Raw genomic sequence first — 20390 nt, forward strand, 5'->3', positions numbered from 1 at the left:
GGGTTAGTCGCCATATTGGATCATATGTGCGGTTACCAAGCTTGTCCTCCTCGAGTGTTGAGGAACAAGATGTCGCTTTACGATGGAGTCGACATCGATGGCGTCCCAATGCAGTCAAATTCCACGGAAGGAACAGACATTACAAAGCTTTGTGAGTCAACTTGCAATTTTTGATTTATAATTTGTCATTTTCTTGTGATGTTAATTGTAGTTTTAGTTTCAAAGTATCCTAGATCAAAATATATAAGCTTGTGATGTATGCCGCACAGAAAAGTTTCATTTTGTAGTAGCTCAAATCCTTTATAGTGGACATGAAGAAATGGTTTGAGTCAAGGAATAAACACAGTATGATGCTTAGAAATGTGAAGTGATGCAGTGATGAAATATCTTGTCGACACTCTCACCCTATCGTTTTGTTAACGCACAGCTGAAAGCTTACTACTGATACATGTATATTTAAGCTTATGCCTTTAAAATCTCATATTGTTTAAGCAAAATTCAGACACTAGATAACCTTTATTTATACATGATCGGTAGAGTATAAAAGCTGTAGGCTTGTGGAGTCATTCAAACCAGAAAACTCTAGTCTCTTCAGAGATCTCATGTAGTGTAAAATGTATGTGTATCACTTTAACTCTTTTGATTAAACCAGGTTGTCTGGCTGATTGGAACATAATGTACCACCTACTTACTCACTTAATATCCTCTTCGTGCCGCAGAGGACACTTCAGGCCATTATAATTATATCACCTACTGGCATGTTAAACATTGCCACCAATATGGCTTTTGTCACGGCTATGCCAAAAGCTAGCGATGCACTAGGCAAGTAAATACACCAATCACAGCAGTCAGCAAAAATGGCCTGGGGTGCTTTCCAAATACATTACTTGCAAAAAATTTTGGACGACTTTAATTTCGGACAAAAATAGTGTCCGAAAATAAAACCGTCCGAAATTTTTAAGCGTCCGAAATTTTAAGCGTCCGAAATTTTTACAGTATAGTATAAAACTTTAAAAGTACTTTCTGGGCGACGGTATCACATATTCAAAGCCAATGTACATGATATGGCTAGAATTTGGATTAGGCGGCTTTGCTCAGCTGTTCTTTTTATCACTAGAAAGGAAAATATTTGTTTCTTTTATGAAAGACAAAAACATAGATAAATTCCATTTAATTTTGCAATTTATATTTTAATCTTCGACCCTAGCCCAGTTTTATGATACAGTAATTGCATTGCCAGTGCCAGTGGTGCTAATCCTCTTCATCTTCATCATCATCAATCAACACAATTGAAAGGTCCTCTTCATTGTCACGAGCGTGTCGTTCTTCATCTGTAGCCGTCGGTGACCGAGGTGATAGATCAAGAAGCTCATAGTTCTTTTGAATAAGCTCTTTGAGATGAAGAAGCAGAAACTGCTTGATGTCTTCAATTTTAAACGTAGCTCGGAGGACTATCTCAAGCCCTCCCTTTGCAATTGGAGAAAGCCTGTACCTCCAATTCATGTTGTTTCGTTGTAAATTTACTTTAGGCATGTTTCAGCGCAGTGTCCAAAATTTTTGTCGGAAAATTGTCCAAAATGAGGGAAAAAGTGTCCGAAAATTAAACGTCCGAAATAAAATGTTCGAAATTTTAACGTCCGAATTTTTTTGCAAGTAATGTAGCCATAATCATTGGTTGGAAATTTTTGGAAACTCTCTGTGTCAAATGAAAAGACTTTTTTTCCAGTCGTTCCAAACTTGCAATTTCATTGGTTGATCAAAAAGCATTTTGTGGCACAGTGATGGCAAAAGAAGGCAATAAAATGGAAATTTTATGCTAATGGGACAGTTATTTCCATTGTAACCAATTGGAATTAAAAAAGAGGTCAGGAGTATCCGAAGGTCATCCATTTATTCTGAAAACTTTTTGTATATATGTTTTTTTTTGTATGTTCCTGTTCCTGTTTATCATCCAGATAAACTGGAAATTTTGGTAAAAATGGTGTGCCTGATACTGCCTGATACTGAAAGGGGGGGTTCTCGCTAATCACCATGATCCTGTATAAAATCACCAAAGTATACATCTCAGATGTTCGCAATTAAATTTCCTGTCATTTGCTTAGAGTACCAGCTCCTGCGATTTTGTGTGCTTGCCACCAATTAATTTAACCAATCAGACCTATTATAAAGTCCGGCTTATAAGCCCTGGGCTTATACAACTTAAATAGTTTGTACTTGCGGTTTTAGATGGGCATATAAACAGGGGGGTTTATATTTGGGAGGTTTATAAGCTGAATTAAAAAATCGTTTGGAAACGAGGAATAGCAGTTTTAATCGAAATACATTTTTCATTTACTGGTTTTTTTATTGAGCAAACGCCAATATTTGGAACAAATTTAAAACTGACGACACAAACGAAACTAGAGGGGGCATGTAATCAGATGTGTTTTATGGTTTACAGGTAGATGGGCCTATAATCAGGGGGGGGGGGAGGGGGTGGAGGGTGCTTATAAGCGCAGTTTATGGTATGCTATGTTGTTACATGGCTTTCCAGAATGGTGAGCGCCAAGGAAGTGGAGTGCAAAATTGCCACGATCGGCATAAAAACTCTTCTAATGTGCCTATATTAAGCAGCAGTGTAAGTTAATTCCAATGTTTGCAAACATTGAGGTCGACTCATTAGTACTTATTTTTTGGTCCTGATCATTCCATGATTTTCTTTATAGCGGGTTGGTCATCAAGTTACAAGCTTCTACAGACTCAGCTACAGAGAAAGAAAGTTGCCCAGACAAAACCAGTCTTGTCGTCTGTAAGAGAAAATATAATTATTATATGCCTTTCACAATAACATAATCCTGTTCACGAAAAACCTATTATAAGTAATTTGCATTAATTTTACTTTCTGCACACAATTATTATTTACATATGCGACAATAAATAGCATTAAACTAGTTTTGTGGAAAGACCTCGTCAGTCGGTAGTTAGTGATGTTTGTTTTGAATCTGAAACGGCTTCATGTAACAAATTATTATGAAAAGTAAGCCTACGTTGTAGTTTCCAGGTAACTTACAACTTGTAACAATTTAAAATAAAATAATATATAAATAAAATGAATGGAGGAAACTTTGGCCTTGTGAAAGCAAGGTGCTATTTATTAAGTTTATGTAAGAATGTCAAATTTTGTAAATTGTTTTCCATTACAGAAAACAAAATCTGTCAATCAAGTAGTCTTGGGGAATAAAAGACCAGCTGAAGATGTGGAGGTAAATATGGCTGCGGCAATGTAAACTTTATTTCATACTAATCAATCTTGTGATAAAAGTAAGTTTTTTGGATTACTACATGGCTTTGGCAAACTTACAGTTAGCAACATTGTGATATTTCTTTGTTACTTTTAGCTTCTCAGCCCAGTTCATATTTTTTTAATTTCTGTGATTGTAGACCTATATCCTTCCTGTTCAGAAGTAAGGCATTTGTAAGGCATTTGTAAGGCATTTGTCAGTGATTGCAGGTCACTTTCTCAAACTTTTGGTTTTTTACTACTTGCTTATTAAATAAAGAATGAATAGAGAAAGTGGTGAAAAGAAATTTACAATTATTTTTAATTGTTTTCTTTTCAGGATTCCAGTGATATTGATGGCAGGGAAATGCTGGTAAGCTATAAATCACAAATGTCAAACAAAAGTTTGACGCAAGAAAACTGGTTTTCACCAGTGAAGTGAACTACCGTGACTTAAGAATTTTTTTTACTGTCACTGTGTTACTTTGGGATTTTTTCTCTTTGAAATTAGAACAATTAAGACAAAATAATCCATATTCTAGTACTTGAAGGGGTGCCTTCAAAAAAGTCGTACGTGACTTCTGATAAATTGTTAGAATTTCCTTCCAAATTGCTCTGTATTCACCTGGGAAACAAAAGGAGAATTTGACCAAGTACATCAAAAGTCACTTAGAAATGTGTTTAAGGTCCTTCTTTACATGCGTCAATTTGTATTTTCCGATTGATCTAAAGGGGGAGTATAAAATTGTTAAAGAATATATCAAATTCTGTATCTTTTCATATGCAGATTCTGCATGTGAAAAGCTTCCTCTGCTTAAGCCTTGTGTGCAAGCTCATTCCAGTTTAATACGTCTAGGATTTGAATATGGTCTATTTGTTATGGCAATTTAATGCCATCCTCGTGAACATTAACTTAATTCTATTTAATGTCCCAGGATATTGACTTACATAAGGTGCCAGAGCCCTTCATAGAGACAGAAGCTTCACTTGCTGTAGTTATTGATGAATACGACCCCATGAAGCCTAATGATTATGAAGTTGTAAAACAGAAGTTTCGGGAAGACAAAGAAAATCATAGAAGTGAAAGAGATGAAAGGTCAGAGAGGACGGACAGAGGAGAGAGATCAAGAGACCGAGATTATGACAGAGATCGAGAAAGGTATGAAGAAAAAACAAAACATACAGTCAAACAACTTCAAATGTTTTAATCCTTTAACCCTTAATATCAAAAGTACAAATTCTCCTATCTTGTCCCCATACTTTTCTTATATTAAAACTACTGTGGAGAACCTATTAAGATATCAAGAAAATTCACCTTGGGTGATCATATCCTTGATTCTCATGAACACAGGGGTTGAAGAAGCATTGATATTACAAGGATAAATTTGATGCTGATTACTATTAGGGCTTAAAAGGTTTAAACCTTATAAAAAAGCTTTTGAAAAGCTTTCATCCAGAAGGACGTGTCCAAAAAATGTAAATGCTTTGTTTATAGTGGGGGTGCACTTAGCTGTAACAAGCTAGTTTTCAGGCACTTCGCTCAAACAATAAAACAAAATAATTATTAATAATCCAAGTTCAATAGAAAAGGTTAAAAATCCCTCCTTACTGGCAGGAGGAACATCAGTCGGCTATTTACAAGGACAGCCCAGGAGCTGAACAAGGGACCACCAAGAATAGCTTGTGGGTAAAGCGGTAGTTGAATCCAGCACCTCCAGATCACAAGTCTGACTGCCTAACAGCTTTTCATGAATAGGGGCCAAGATATTTAAAATTCTCACATAGTACTTAGGAATGAAACAATTGATAGATTGGTGGCGTAACATGTATTATCCTGCAATGCCATAGTCTAGAAGAAACCCTGGACATGCTTTGAGTATGAATTCTCAACTAATCTGACTGTTGAATTTCTTGTTTCAAGTTTCAAGTGTAACAATGATAAAATGAAGGTGGGGAAGAAGCCCATGAGAAACCACAAGGCTTTAATTAATGGGCTCCCTCTATCGTATATTAGTGTACTTCAAGATGTCTCCTGCCACTATGACCATGCAGAGATATGAAATTTCTCTTTGAGAAGAGAAACTTTGTATCTCCAAGCGGCCATGTAATGTTCTTTTTATTATATAAACACCAATGATTGAGCATTGATTGATCATGATCATTGCAAAAGGCGCAATTTGATATGTAGTCACGTGTAAAGATAACATGTTTCGCGCGAAAGCTCACCTGGTATTTCATTGGTGTTTATATAATAATAATAATAATATTCTTATTATAAAGTTATTATTCAATGTAAGCATTGCTTTTCCCTGTTGCTGGATTTTACATGTACCTTTCTTTCACAATCTGTTTGTTTTTTAACATCACTGTGCTGTCTTTTTAACCTTTAATTCAAAAGGCATCGGGACCGAGACCGTGACAGAGATCGGGATCGAGATCGTGACAGGGATCGAGACAGGGATCGTGATAGGGATTACCACAGTCGAGACAGAGGAAGAGATAGAGGAAGGCGCAGAGGTAATGATGATGATGACGACAGTTATAACAGCCGTCCGTCTCGTGACCGTTATGGCGGTGGAGCAGCAATCGCACCTCCTTCATCTCTTATGCAGGAGTCAGGTATTGAAATATTCATTTAAATATTGTATTTTAAGGGGTGCCTGGGAAAAAGCCATAAGTGACATTGGATAAATTACTAGATTCTCCTTGCAAATTGTCTTGCATTCACTTGTGAAACAAAAGGAGGATTTAATCTTACACCAAAAGTCATTTAGGGCCTTATTCTGCTCACCCCTTCATTTGATCTCATATTAAATTGGGCTTTTCAGGGCTCGAGACTAATTTTTTTTCTCACTAGCCCAGTGGCTAGTGACAACCTTGATTTCACTAGCCAAAACCAATTTTTACTGGCCAGAACTTTCAAACATGGGGGGAATTGCGGAAGGGTAGACATTTTAACTTTTAAATTATACAATGTTGATAGGCAAAAAATGTCGCAAACTTGTAGACATGACTTCTTCAGGTTTTTTATTGTCATCCCGTTAAGCCAGAGAAAATGATGTGCAATGTGTTAAGTCGAGAATATACTGCACATCCTGAGTAAGAACGCATCTCAGGTTGTCCGAAATAAGCTTCGATGAGTCAGAATCTGAGAATCATTTAAAATCTTGAACCGTATTTAGAAACTAAAGACGACCTTTTCTCAATCGGCAGGCATTCAAACATGTTCATTTGGGCGCGTAATCCCAACAAACATTTGCATAAAAGCAATGTGACGGACTGTATACAAATAGATATGTTTAAAAAAGATGAAAGAAATATCACCTAGTTTTTATTTATTTTTTTATATTTAGTTCCGTTCAAGACAAATTGTCAAATTCATTCGATTTACGTTTCACTGGTTTTGTTAGCTTGTCGGGCGTGTTGTTTATTTATAATAGCAAACATTCCTTCCAAAAATGTCGATTCACACGCCCTTGTTAAAGTAATTTAACTTTACTTTAATTATAATTAGCAAACATAGGAATTAAATGGATTTCATAATCATAACTCCTCAACTTCCACAATAACAAATCCTTTTTCTGAAAGCGTTCGCGTACGTGACCAGTCAACCTCGTTGTTCATGTAAATTGCAACCCGATTGCTGATCAACGCTATGGTGACGTTATGTGTGTTTTCACGCGCAACTAATTATTGGCAGAAACAGTTTCTGTCGCTTGTCGCTCCTTACGGAAAAGGCCTGAAAAAGAGTTACCGTTCGTTTGCTTTTTGGTATTTCAGTATTTCCACATACTTTCATATTTGTCAACAGAGTACTTGTTAGCTGTGTTCTCTCAGAGTTGATTTCAATTTGCGGTTTCTTTCCACTATAAAAATGCCTGAAATTTTCACTAGCCATTTTGGCTAGTGAAAGCCCAAAACCCACTAGCCAAAACTGCATTTCAACTAGCCTGTGGCTAGTTGGCTACCGTTAGTCTCGAGCCCTGCTTTTGTATGTGTGTCAGAACAACCAAGGGCAGCATAAAATATAGTAGCTTATTTACTTGCCGGGAGGTCTGTATAGCAAAAAAAATACGGTGGATAAGGATTTATCTACTGGATAGAGTAATTTATTTTTTGAACAGCTGGGGTCTGTTTAATTTCTTGTCAGGTGCTTGTTGGTAGAATTAGCTTCAACACCAAGACTTTGTCTTTGGTAATCGTTTCCTGTAATCTCATGACCTTAGGTGTATATTATATGATAGAATTTTTTTATTTGCTTGATCAAATTTTATTAACGTTAATATAATTATTGTTCTTGTACAAAAATCGAAGAAAATAAAAAAGAAAACTCTGTATCGATTTTCCTCCCGGAGTATGAGGCATATATAAGCGTCAAATTCCACTTCCGGTAGGGTGCAATACTTCACAAGATGGGAGACTGGAGATATTAGGGTTGTGACGTCAATTCAGGAATGCTTAGTCTCATGGTTTCTTTATTTCTCAGTTATTTCATTCTGAGTATTCGAAAATCCCATTCATGTTTTTATGCACACAGTTTTCTTCCTCTGCACACAAAAAACAACTGAGGAATAGAGAAATTGCTAAAATGTAATGGAAAACTGGAGTACCTTCTAAGGTTGTCCTTTTGTTCCAGAAAATGTCTCTTTTTGATCTGCGCATACCATATCATTACTCATACCATTAAATGTGAATTTCACCTTTCAAACGGTTAAACCAAAAAAATTTGGCTTAAGGAATTGAAAGACTCAAATTTTTGTCTGTAGTTCCTTTCTCTTTGTTTTAAAACAGACAACAGTTTTCTCAAAACATTTTTTCTGTCAGAGCCAGTATCAGAACAGTGGCCTGTCTCAAGCGGGGAAAAACCAAAAGTTGGCTTTTCTGCCAGGTAACATTCTTTTCTTTTCTTTAATAGAAAAGGCCAGAGTTTTTCAATGTTGCTGTTTTTTTAGACCCTGAATTAACCTTTAACTTAATTGCAATTATTATAGAAAAATAACAGTAAAGTTGAGTTGCAGTAAATAATTACTATAATTTCAGCGTGCATACAGAAACGTAAAGTAGTAGTGCATTTTTCTAGTTTATGAATTCATCTCTCAATCGTGCAAACTTCGTTATTATTGTGTTCAAATACAATGTACAACATGCAAACCAAATGCAAATTGACGGTTCCATCCTTGGGAGTGGAGAGACACAACTTTATAGATAAACAGATAAATTAAATACTTAGATAGTTAGATAGATAGAGAGACAGACAGACAGATAGCCTTATTTCAAAGTTACCTCACAACCAAACTGTAAGGCTATTGTCATAATTCCGTGGTTGCATCCTTCATTGTAATTTTTGTTGCATTTTCTTCTATTGTCTAATTTTACTGGTATATTTTCCTCTTATCCTTACATTTGTAAAGTGGTTGTATATTGTGATTGAAAAAGGTTTCATTAATGCTCTATTGTTGTCAAGTGTTCTAAAGGTTGGTTATTGGTATGTTGTTGTTAATGTTGTCATTTCCACTTTTCAGTCCTGTGGCATCTCAGATAATGGCAAAATATGGGTGGAAAGATGGGCAAGGTAACGAGAAACAAAAATTATTGTTTAAATGTTTTAATTACCAGTATGTATACCTCTTACCAATGTCGTACCCAGAGTCCTCAGGCCCTTTGGCCAGCGGTTGGTCGCCAGGAGAGACTCTGGGGAACTGGAATTTATTTTTGATTGGCTTCCCTGTAACAGCTTGCATTGTTTTACTGCAGAAATCATGTTGTAATGAAATTCCAGTTTCCCTTAGTCTCTCCTGGCGACCAACCTCTTGCCAAAGAGCCTGAGGACTCTGGGTATGAGAATGACCCCTTACTAACCGAGTTTGAGGTCCTTACTGTAAGTTACAGACTGAGTTTTTCCTTTTGATTTATGGCCTGAGCATGAAGATTAGAAAGATATTTATTACATCTTTGGGGTTAATCGGATGCATGGGAAAGGAAACTAGTTGAAGTTTAGTGGGTTGTACAATGAAATACAGCCTGCAAAATTTGACACCATGCATACTAACTGAGAGATATTATAATTCTGAGTTTTGACAGTTTAGTTGTTTTGTAATAGACCTCATTTTTTGTGATAGGTTTAGGAAAACAGGAGCAAGGAATTAACACATGCCTACAGGTGGAAAAAACAAGCAAGCGAGGAGGAAAAATTATCAACCAAGACAAAGGTAGCCTGATATCAACATTCAAATTTTCATCACTGCTCTCATGTCAGAAATTTTTTTTAAAGAGCTCATTAGATTTGTTGAAAACGCAAGCGACCTACACAAGGGAGAAATTAGCCCTTAAGGGGGAGTTACACCTGAACGCCATTTTTCCCCCATTTGACATGGCTTTAATGGAAATATCTCGTTCGCATTTCAAGCAATCCAAAAACCCTGTCATCATATTGTGAATAAGTGTTGTGGGGTATTTTGTGAATTTTTGGGTATATTTGGGAGGGGTAGTTTTTCTTGGAGGATTGGTAAAATTAAGAGAAATAAGAAATATTGAAGATTTAGTGAAGTTTTAAAATTAGAATTTGTAGTTAATAATTAATAGACGGATACCAAGTTAGTCCACTAGCAACCCAGGGTGCTCTTGCGTGGGTATCAACTGTCTGTTAGTGTTCCAAAAATCATTTTCTTTCCTCCATCCCTTCTTAAAACCTCTTCAAATTTCATTCAAATTTAGGTGTATTGCCCCCTTAACTGAATTCTTTTGAGCACAACCATCAATGCTTTGCTTAACTTGGTTTAGTCTCATATACATAAGAACAACAACAACAACAAAATGAGTTGAGTGTCAGTGTCTTACGTAAGTTGCTTGGTTTTTCAAGAAAATTTATATTAAGCTATTTCTTGTTTATTTAGATTTTGCTCCAAAATGTATGAAGCAACAAAGTTTCTGGCATGTTGATGTGCGAAAACAGGGCTTATTGAGAGCAATTTCAATTTTAAGGCAAAAAAATGGACTTAACTGGCTAGTCTTGCTCGAAAACCCTTCAGTTACTCTGAAGTTTCAAATGGGACGGTTATGATAATTCCCCTTATTTACATGCTCTGTATGTTCAACTGTTTTTTTATTCTAAGAGAAGAAGCTCACACAAAGAGTGGGCTTTAACCATTAGGGATTTTTGTGCCAACTCTCTGTGTATTTCATATAGCAAAAGTGATAGTCTACCAGTAGCGGCACCCACCCTCCTCCTGTTTTTCCCCGGGATGTGGGTACGGCTACACTTAGGCGACAATAATGACTTCCCTCCAAACAAACAAAAATACAAGATGTATGGTCCATTCCTCAAATAGACTATGTGTACACATTTCAAAGTAAACAACAATAAATTATTTTTAGTAGCCAACATGTTTGGGGTGGCAAAAACTTAAGTTATTATAAGCATTGGTTAAATGGACCACCTGCTTCCCAAATGTGTAGACTTTCCTTTTACTTTCCCTATCTACCACCAAATTCTCAGTACTGGTATCAATTGTGGAGAATCAATGTTTTGAACGTAACTCTCCTTGCCAACAGAATCGAAGGCTGCTCTTAAAGAAACAGAGCCGGTGACAAATGTGATGAAGAATCCCAGTAAAGTTGTTGTTCTCAGAGTGAGTTTGTCTCGTTATTATCAAATGGAAACATTGATGAGTTCAGCTGTGTTGGTGCCTGTTGACCATTTGTGTGATTGGCTGGTCTCGTTTTGATTTGTAGAACATGGTAGGTCCTGGTGAAGTGGATGATGATCTGCAGCCTGAAGTTGTAGAGGAATGTGCTAAATATGGAGAAGTTATTAAAGTTATCATTTATGAGGTAGGTCTCAGTCCCAGTAGTAGCAAGGGGGTTGTTATAGACTATAGCCAATCAGAGAGCCGTATTTCGATCACGTGAACAAAATGGACCAATCAGATGACCAGATTTTCGTGCTATATCCCCTGCGACAAAGTAGCAATTTGCCGTGTTGAACCCTCGACTTTCTTTCTTTTTTTTTTTATACATTTTGATTTTTCACTGTAATACATTGGTAATACATTTAGTAGAAAAATTGACTTACATATTAAATTATAATGGACTTTCAGACCAAAACGGTTCAAAAACGAAACTCTTATATAGGGGAGTATTCCCCCACCCCCTCCCCCAGATTGTAGCCTTCACTTTCTCATTGTTCATGTTGCATTCATTCAGTTTCCCCAGGGAGTGGTAGAGGAGGAGGAGACGGTGAGGATTTTTGTGGAATTTCAGCGAGTTGAGTCCGCGATAAAAGGTGAATGTCTGTTCTTAAAAATCTCTGCTTTATTTAACGGTAGAGTAAAGTAGAGTCAAAAGTGTAAGGACGTACAAGGGGTCACACAAGGGGCAGAAAGTCGGGATGGGGCGAAGGATTTATGGGCGAAATCGGTATTTGTGAAGTTTACAAGACGGGGGAGAAGAGCCCCTGGGAACATTTCTTCCCGCTCGAAAGTCCCGATTTCGCCCATGAATTCTTCGCCCTTCGTAGTCTTTAAACTGACGACATGTTCATTCCGTCACTGCGCAAGCTACAAAGGGAGGTGTTATTAATCTATGTATGTCATCTAGAGCAAGTGAACGTGGCAGTGGGCTGTAAACATTGACAACTTTATGCTTCTGTAATAATACTGTAGTGTTTAAATGCCGTAGGAGCGAAAGTTTCCAATTCTTTTTTTAGAAATATCTTTAAAGAACGGAGTTCTCCCTATTGCAAGAAAAACAAAATAAATCCAAGAATATCGCGGTTCTGCTTAATTTCCTGTACACTACAATCCTTTTATTTTGTTTCCTCTGCTGTCAGTAGAGGATTGGAGTATTCCGTTTATTCCAGACACATAAAGAATAGGTTCCAAAATAAGATGATTCCCTGAAATACCAAATGAACCGAACCTTTTGGTGTACCATTGTGACGTTCCATTTTTTATCCGCACCCCCCTATGGAGGGCATATTTTGGTATATTCCTATTGGGCCCTGTCGGAATCCGTGATTTCTCTCACAAATGGGGGGTTCGGAATCAATCGGAATCGCTAAAATAAGAAAATTACCCTTTCGGAATCTGCATTTACTATTTTTATATCGTGATGAAACAGTTTTGGGTTCTTAGGAAAATGGGAATGATATAAAACAACCCTATAGGAATTGTTGAAATTGAATTTAGGACCTGTGGGAGTAAGTATTTAGAATCCGAGCCCTATCGGAATCTGCCCCTCCACCGGGAGTGGCGGAAAATTCTTAGAACGTCCCATTACAGTCAACTGACTCGCCTTGCGGACACCTCGCTATTACGGACACCCAAGACACCCCGAGGGGATGCAGAATCTGCGAGCCAGCGAGGCATGCCAGACATGCGAGTCAGACGTGCGAGGCACTCAGGTTAGCCTAAAAAACACTCCGGTTAGCCTAAAAAGCACTCCGGTTAGCCTAAATAGCACTTCGGTTAGCCTAAATAGCACTCAGGTTAGCTTAAATAGCTCTCCGGTTAGCTTAACGGTTAGCAGTTTATGTTGGGGGTTGCTCATGCCTCGCATGTTTTGTTCATGCCTCTCACGCCTCGCACGTCTGCCTCGCATGCCTCGCTGGCTCGCATATTGTATACACTCTATGATCGGGGTGTGAGTGTATACAATATGGACAGCAACTAAATCCCTTTCAAAAATACATTACAGGCGTTTGACTGAAATAAATTCCCGCTTTAACGGACTCTCGCTACAATAATTAAAATACATCAAGCTTTTCTGTTTGACTTTCAGCTCTTGTTGATCTCAATGGAAGATTTTTTGGCGGTCGTACTGTCAGGGGTTCGTTTTACAACTTGGACAAGTTCAGAAGACTCGATCTCATGGCCGATCTCGCTTAAAGTAGCTAGCCCATTGCAGGTCATTGCACAGTGCAGATTTTCAAATTGTCCTGGACAGGGAAAAACAATTATGCAGAAGATAGTTTTTTTCTGTGGTCTAGTGGCTGTGGAATCATAGCTGTATTTTGCCCAGTTTTCGTCACAAATCAAACCCTCCTTCACAACCTCCCACTTTGGCTGCACTCTTTCGCTACCTTTCCGTATAATTCCGTAAGTTTCCAGAGGTGGATGGCTGCACCTATAGTGCGAAGGACATTAAATTCCTCAAGCTCATTTGTAATCAGCCATTGTCTTGAAGAAATTCTAACAACTCTAAAGAACGACGGGGTTGATTAGCTAGAAGTGAATGCACAATCGATTTTGAGGAACAAGCTAAAAAAAAAAAAAAAAAATGAAAAATTCGTCTGAAACGCGTCTAAAACGTGTCAAAACGCGTTCACGTACGCAAGTGCTTGTAACCATCGCCACAAAGAAATGATAATTAATTACTGAACTCTTTTTCGTGACAGTAACTGGATTGCAAGGTGGCCTCGTGGACATGACATCCTCCGAGGACATCGTTTACAACGTCGAGAAATTTTTCTGTGTTGTAACCCACAAAAAAGAAAGTGCGTGTATTAGCAGAACAAAAGAATGCCACTGTGGATAAACAAACGTTGTATGATACTGGAAGTCTTTAAAAAATAACGTTAAAATCCGTGTTTCGATTCATTCCTTGCAGATTCTTATTCTTTCTTGTGTTCGACGATCTGATGTGAAAATCACAAATAGTAGGGCCGGCGAACCCCCCCCCCCCCCCCCCTTTGATGTGAATGTTAATTCTCCAGACTGACTCCCATACATTTGGTGTTACATCATTGAACAATATCATCTAGTTGATTTAGGATTTGAAATAAGGCAAATCTGGTGTATTTGACTCCTTGTAGGGGAGGGCGGTACTTATCCCCACATCTGCCCTTGCCAATGATGCAGAATCACAAGACCTGCATCAGGTTAATTCGGTTCCACACTCTATAATACCAATTTTTTGGAGAGCAAATTTAACCATTGCACAATTACGTCGGGTAGGTTTCTACCAGCCACCCTCCATTCAACTTTAAATTTTCATGAACAAAACTACCAGCAAATGGACAGGAGCATTTTTGAAAAGCTGCATTGCTGTTAAAATTATGGATAAGGGGGTTAGTTTGTAAATAAACTACGGTGCTGCGTTGGTAGGGAATAGAAACGAATGTTTGACTAACTAAAGGTAAATTGGCCACTGTAAAGAGATCCAAGTGCTGACACTTCGAGCGTGAGCCCATTGTCAGAGTGAACGATTATCTCAGTTTAACACTTATACCCCATCTTCTATGAAATGAAAGATTCTCCTTAATCTTTATACCAAACTTTTACACTTTATTTATTAATTACACAGTAGGTTCCATTCTACAATCTACCAATGTAGTCACTACACAATATTTTTCTCAATATTGATTATGCGCATTTATAAATCAAGTATGGCAAATCAGTATTTCTGTGTGAAAAAATGCCCCAGAGTGGTTTTAGCAACCTGCCATGTGAATTCACGAGGAAACACTACAGACAATGTGACATTTTTCCACACCAAAAACTTGGATAAAAATGCATTTCTCAAACCCCTTTCACTCCCAGAGTAAATTAATTCAATCTACTATTTTTTGAAATTCCAGTGTGACCATTCAAATGAAATCTACTGAACAATACTTTCATGTGGTCACATTTGTTTCTACAATATTTTGCAAATTGAAGCTTTCTTTAATATGACTTGTGAACTCTTGGTACTTTGGAAATTAAAGGGTTAAGAAAGAACTGAGCAGCAGAGTGCGCTTGCTGTACGATACAAGACAGGCTATATTTTCCGGTTGCCATGAGCTTTGACCACACTGAATATTACCAACCAGTGTGAACACCATTTGTGACCGAAACGAAATGCACCTCTTTCACAAAGGAGATTATTCATCTTTGACTTAGTACAAGATCTTCAAGAACTACAGTTATGCTAACAATTGAGTCTGTTCAGCAAGCACAGTCGTTTGATTTAGGTTTGTTGTCGCCTGAGAGTTTTATTTGGTCCGGGAAATCATTGTATAGCTCAACCTCTGTCTCCTGTGCCAAGGCGTTTTTGGCAATGGTCTGAAATGCTTGTTCGACGTTAATTGCTTCCTTGGCACTAGTCTCAAAGTATGGAATGTCGTTCTTTGAGTGACACCACGCCTGTGCTCGTTTGGCAGAGACCTGAAGAAATATGCACAGAAAAACAGGATTTACTACACATTTATAAAGCTGGCAATCCTGGGTTACTTGGGGCTTGGTGATAATTGTTATGTTTTGATCAATCTTTATTAATCCCTTTATTAATATCATGCAAGGTTCAGCTCTACCTGCAGATCACAAAAGCTAACCCCTTCAACACTGTACAAACCTGTTTCCTCCAGCTTCATCATTTGTGATACTAGCACTTTTCTAAACAGAAATACACTTTTTAAATGTATTTTATTTTTTCAGTCAGTGAAACAGGCATACTAACTAAAAGAAAAACGGAGTTCTCAAAACTGGACTCAAGCCTAAGACCTTTTGATTACTAGTTTGGATGCTCTACCACTGAGCTACAGGAGACTTGTGGGAACTAGGCCTAGTTTAAAGTTCTAGGTTTACGAGTCAAAAATGTATGATTACTAGTTGTTCAGAACCATGAACTGACATAAATGGCCTAGTTCACACAAGTCTCCTGTAGCTCAGTGGTAGAACATCTGAACTAGTAATCATAAGGCCATAGGTTCGATTCCTGTCATGAGAACTCAGATTTTCTTTTTCTGAGTATGCTTGTGTTACTCACTGAAATTATACATACATCATTTGATTTATTTACCAGACTTAACACATAACATCACATTTCTTTCAAAAAGACGCTTCTTCCAGACAACTGAACCCAAACTTGCCAAGAGGCTTGATTCCAGTCAAATTTGAGGAACGTGGTAATTGGTTCTCTATGAGAATCACCAGAAATGTAGAATGGAACTGAGTGATCACAAATAAAAACCTTACCGCTCTGTTTTCCAAATCAATCTTGTTTCCTAGGACAACAAATGGAAAGTTTTCTGGGTCTCGTGGACTTGCTTGTATGAGAAACTCATCTCTCCAGCTGTCTAACGTCTTGAATGTACTGGGCTGTGTTACATCAAATACAAGCACACAGCAATCAGCACCGCGATAGAATGCCACGCCCAAACTTTGAAATCTTTCTTGTCCTGCTGTGTCCCATATCTGTCAAAAAATTAACACAAGAATTAGAACAGAACATACTTAACGATGGTGCCTACTAATACAGAAGTAATTTTCCAAGGCTTATTACTATGTGGGAAAAGCAGATCTTAGCAAGGGCTATAGGAATCCAAAAAGAAAACTGAGGGTAACCAAGCATTTTTTAGAGATAATTAAACAATAATTCTAAAAAGCTGTAAAATATAAAGGAATGTATGGCATTTTTTCCAAATTGAAGCTTTACTATCCCAATTTTCTTTTGCTAAGTTCTGGTTTCCCCACGTAGTTTTAAACCGCACAGAAATATCCCTGTATTGGTAGGCAAACGCATAGGAAACCCGAGGAAACCCGAGTATCTTGAGATGCACAGAATGTATGTGCAGTAACAAAAGTAGGCACTGTCCTTAAAGGCTGGTAGAGCACGATACAATAGGCCATTACCAAGTTGCTTTGAAGCTCATTATGAAAGCAAGGCAAAGCTTTTTACGAGAAAATAAGTTTTGTTTGCATACAAATGAAAACTAATTTTAACAAAGCGACTCTTTCATAACCAGGTTCAAAGCAACTCAGAAATGGCCTATTCAAATTTACCTAACACACAAACAGAAAATCAGAACACGACTGTAATCTTACTTAAAGTCACAAACTGACAAGAGGGACTATTTTATCCAGGATATTGAACTTGTTGTTCCCTGGACATACTTTCATTGCATTAAACTTGACTTGAGTGCAATCTTATGCACCCAGTGCAGCAAAGAAAATAGTACAACATTTATTACAGCCCACTTTACAAGGACATTTTCAGGCCCTGTGACCTGCAAGTTGGTACAATTTAGACCTTGATTACAAAAAAAAAAAAAACAAAAAAAACCTACTACATTGTCCATTATTGTGAACAATTTGTTTTTACAACACACTGACTCAAGGTACAGGTACACAAGGTGCAATATTGCACACAATGTAACATTTCACTTTTCTGCTGCCAGAGGTTATTCACTAGTGGATTCCCAAATGTGAGAGTTTTGTTGGGCATAAGGTTGTATGCAACAGGGTAAGTGTGGTCACTCAGTGTTGGATGTAATATATGAAACATGAGAAAGCGTGTTTCATCAGAAACTGATGGTCAAACACTGAGAAGTAGGTTGAAAAAATGAGGCGCAGCTGAGTTTTTTTAAACAACTTTGAGGTGTTTGGATATCTGATGAAACACACTTTCGAGTGTTTGATATGGCTTCTCAAATGATCAATAATTCTTGGAGAAATTCAAGGCTAAAGTTTGCAAAATTTTATGGTAATTAGGAACACATATCCAAACCACGGTCACAATAGTGATTTTCTTTGTTTTCTCTTGATGAATTATTTATTAGTTTGAGAAGTTCCGTGTGATGTCGCATGAGATGTTGTCCAGGATTTTAAGTAACCCTTATCTATCTTCCTCAACTGTGAGCTCTAGACCTTAAATACACGAAAGAGTACAAAGAAATAAAATGATCACCATACCTGCATAGTCACTAGCCTGTCATCAACCATTACTTCTTTTGTGAGGAAGTCAGCTCCAATTGTTGCCTTGTATTGATTGCTAAATTTTTTGTTCACATATTGGTTCATAAGTGATGTTTTGCCAACCCTTAATAAACACAACAAGAACAAGTTTAGACAACGCACCATTTGTTGCAGCTATTTGGTAATAAGAGTGGACAAATTGTGTTTAACTGGTTAACATTTTGAGTTTTGACTCAAAGGTCGGTGGGGGAAAACCTGATCTGCAGGTTGAATGAATGGCTAAATGAAGGAATGGACAAAGAAACTAATGAACAAACAAGCAAACTTCTTTATTTAAAGTGCTGTTTCCAGACTGCATTTCTACAACCACACGGTGAAATGAACTTGGTGTGAAAAACATGAAGACAATAATTAGACTGTGTTTTTCATTGTTTACCAATGGCACACAAAGTTAGTATAGACCTTACGTAAAAATGGCCCACATTTTAATATTCTTTTGTCTGCATTCAAATTAGCGTGACTAGCCTTGTTCAAGGTGAAATATTCTTTTGATTTTTGAAGTCAAGATCGAGGTTAGTAAGGCTAATTTGAATGTAAACAAAATACTACTAAAATGTCAGCCATTTTTTGCATAGGGTCTATGACACTACTGAAATTTATGTGGCACTTTGGTGTGTTCCTAGTTACTTCTAATCAATTTTCCACAACCAGAGGCATCAGGATGGCAATCATCAAGGTCATTGTGTCCCTGACGTACTACAACGAACATGTAAATACAGACATGTACAATTTTCAGGCCTGGGTCAACTTATGCACGATGAAAAGTCATTCAGAACTTATTTCTCATGATCAGACTTGACAAATAAACATTAGCAATTGGCTCAGATAAACCAAAGACAAGAAAAAGCCAAACATTGCTATGAGAAGAGTACAGAAATCAGAGTTCTTAGAAAGCTAATGAAATAGAAATGTGAATGTCCAAGTTGCTTCACAACTATTGAGTGACTTGTAGAAAATCACCATGGATTACAATGGGTATGTTTCAATGGCTGATGGATCATTGATAACTAAATGTGAAAGACAAAAGAGTGCTTCATCATTAATTGGATTGTCTGAGTGTTATGAACCAAACATTATTATCAAGATATTAAGAGTACATGTCCATTACTCACCCACTGTCCCCAAGGATTATGACTTTTAGAAGAACCTTCTTTCTGGATGCCATATTTACTTTCAACACCTTGGAAAAATAAAATTTTACTTGTGAAGTCCAAATGTCTTAGGCTTTTTAAACCTATAGCTTCTTCAAATCTACAACATGAGTATGAATGAGGACAACAATCTATCCCAAACTGCTTGTTTATTGCCATGTTTTGCTGGTGTTCCTTCAAATATTAATTCGCTTTTACCATTTTATTACTTCCTTTGTAAAACAAAAACAATGTAAGCTGTACAGAACAAGACTTAATTCATACAATACAAGTGACAAACTCACTAGAAACTTATTGTACACAGATATGCATGACCTTCTCTCATCTTTACCTGTTCAGCCTCAGTTAAAATTACTAATACATTTAGAACAGAACCAAGGGTATAATATTCAAACACTCTAGATACAATTCCTAAAACTTTACAGCTTAGGACACTGGTTTGCAAGACATTTTAAATTAATTGTGTTTTCAATGCAGTGAAAATTGTTGCTAATTACTTTGCGATTTCATGTCCTTTCTCAGACAGGCCAGAACGTGACACTAGTCAAGGTTCTGTAAGTGCAACGAACGGAAACATGTGGTTTATCGTCAACTATATTCCACACTTACAAAAATTAGCATTCAATTCTTGCAGTAATTTTAGCTCGAAGGTTCCACATTAGCGCTTGACCCTCAATTACACCAATTGAGATTCACAGTCTTTCGAATGATCAACAAAAAGCGACTATAATCTCGGGCTACTGTATGGCAATCACAACTCGTTTCTATCAAATTACGAAATCGAAGGGTCGTAACAGATATTTGCAGAAGTGCTTTCTCCTTTCACTTCACCAATTGCAACATTCTTGCCCGGTGCTTTAAAATACACGTAACAGACAAAAGCACCGTATATCCTACAGATTACTAAACGCATCACTCTCAACCGCATATCAACTTGTAACCTGTGCTGTGATTTGAACAAATTTGTTACTGTCCCCCGGCAAAGTAAGACATGAGCGTAAACCGTCCCTTCAACCACGGCACATAAAACTTGGCCTATGCAAGTGATCTTTGGGACAAATAAGACAATACTCAATCGCATAAAATGACAAGACCCTTAAAAAGGACGATCATTAGTAAATTGAGTGAAAACAACTTCTATACTCACCGATTTCAAGGTACAACACTAAACTGAGCGCTGTTGCGACACAATCCAACGTAATATGGCGGAACCCTGAAACCATCGAGGTCTCGTGACTTCACGACCTACAT

The 20390-nt window shown here is 37.4% G+C and overlaps 2 protein-coding genes and 1 long non-coding RNA gene across 3 annotated transcripts in view; 1 reads left to right on the forward strand and 2 right to left on the reverse strand.

The window, feature by feature from the left end:
• Positions 1 to 20390, reverse strand: part of LOC146459109 (uncharacterized) — a 76217-nt gene that overhangs the window by 16371 nt on the left and 39456 nt on the right. The window lies entirely within an intron of this gene.
• On the forward strand, positions 25 to 13854 carry LOC146459111 (splicing factor 45-like). Its single transcript, XM_085090051.1, has 13 exons — positions 25 to 151; positions 2706 to 2788; positions 3183 to 3242; positions 3600 to 3632; positions 4195 to 4418; positions 5658 to 5878; positions 8084 to 8147; positions 8782 to 8831; positions 9379 to 9468; positions 10811 to 10887; positions 10991 to 11089; positions 11462 to 11540; positions 13037 to 13854. The coding sequence occupies exons 1-13, from the start codon at positions 25 to 27 to the stop codon at positions 13141 to 13143; spliced, it is 1314 nt and encodes a 437-aa protein (XP_084946177.1). The 3' UTR covers positions 13144 to 13854.
• LOC146459112 (ras-related protein rab7) lies at positions 14519 to 20378 on the reverse strand. The gene is made up of 5 exons (XM_085090058.1): positions 20287 to 20378; positions 19101 to 19168; positions 17926 to 18052; positions 16210 to 16428; positions 14519 to 15399 (listed from the first exon to the last, which is right to left on the reverse strand). Exons 2-5 carry the CDS (start codon positions 19151 to 19153, stop codon positions 15181 to 15183), a joined length of 618 nt encoding a protein of 205 aa, XP_084946184.1. The 5' UTR covers positions 19154 to 19168; positions 20287 to 20378; the 3' UTR covers positions 14519 to 15180.

The sequence above is a fragment of the Pavona decussata genome, unplaced genomic scaffold (assembly GCF_977016875.1).
Source record: "Pavona decussata unplaced genomic scaffold, jaPavDecu1.1 SCAFFOLD_223, whole genome shotgun sequence".
Lineage (NCBI taxonomy): Eukaryota > Metazoa > Cnidaria > Anthozoa > Scleractinia > Agariciidae > Pavona > Pavona decussata.

What these genes read in the sequence shown, in the direction of transcription:
- LOC146459111 (XM_085090051.1), top strand. Translation starts at nt 25, where the DNA reads ATGTGCGGTTACCAAGCTTGTCCTCCTCGAGTGTTGAGGAACAAGATG. An exon ending in CAAAACCAGTCTTGTCGTCT is followed by an intron (nt 2,789 to 3,182) that starts GTAAGAGAAAAT and finishes TTTCCATTACAG; the next exon opens with AAAACAAAATCTGTCAATCA. An exon ending in AATTATCAACCAAGACAAAG is followed by an intron (nt 9,469 to 10,810) that starts GTAGCCTGATAT and finishes CCTTGCCAACAG; the next exon opens with AATCGAAGGCTGCTCTTAAA.
- LOC146459112 (XM_085090058.1), bottom strand. Translation starts at nt 19,153, where the DNA reads ATGGCATCCAGAAAGAAGGTTCTTCTAAAAGTCATAATCCTTGGGGAC. An exon ending in ATAATCCTTGGGGACAGTGG is followed by an intron (nt 18,053 to 19,100) that starts GTGAGTAATGGA and finishes GTGTTTATTAAG; the next exon opens with GGTTGGCAAAACATCACTTA. An exon ending in ACAGGCTAGTGACTATGCAG is followed by an intron (nt 16,429 to 17,925) that starts GTATGGTGATCA and finishes ATTTTTTGACAG; the next exon opens with ATATGGGACACAGCAGGACA.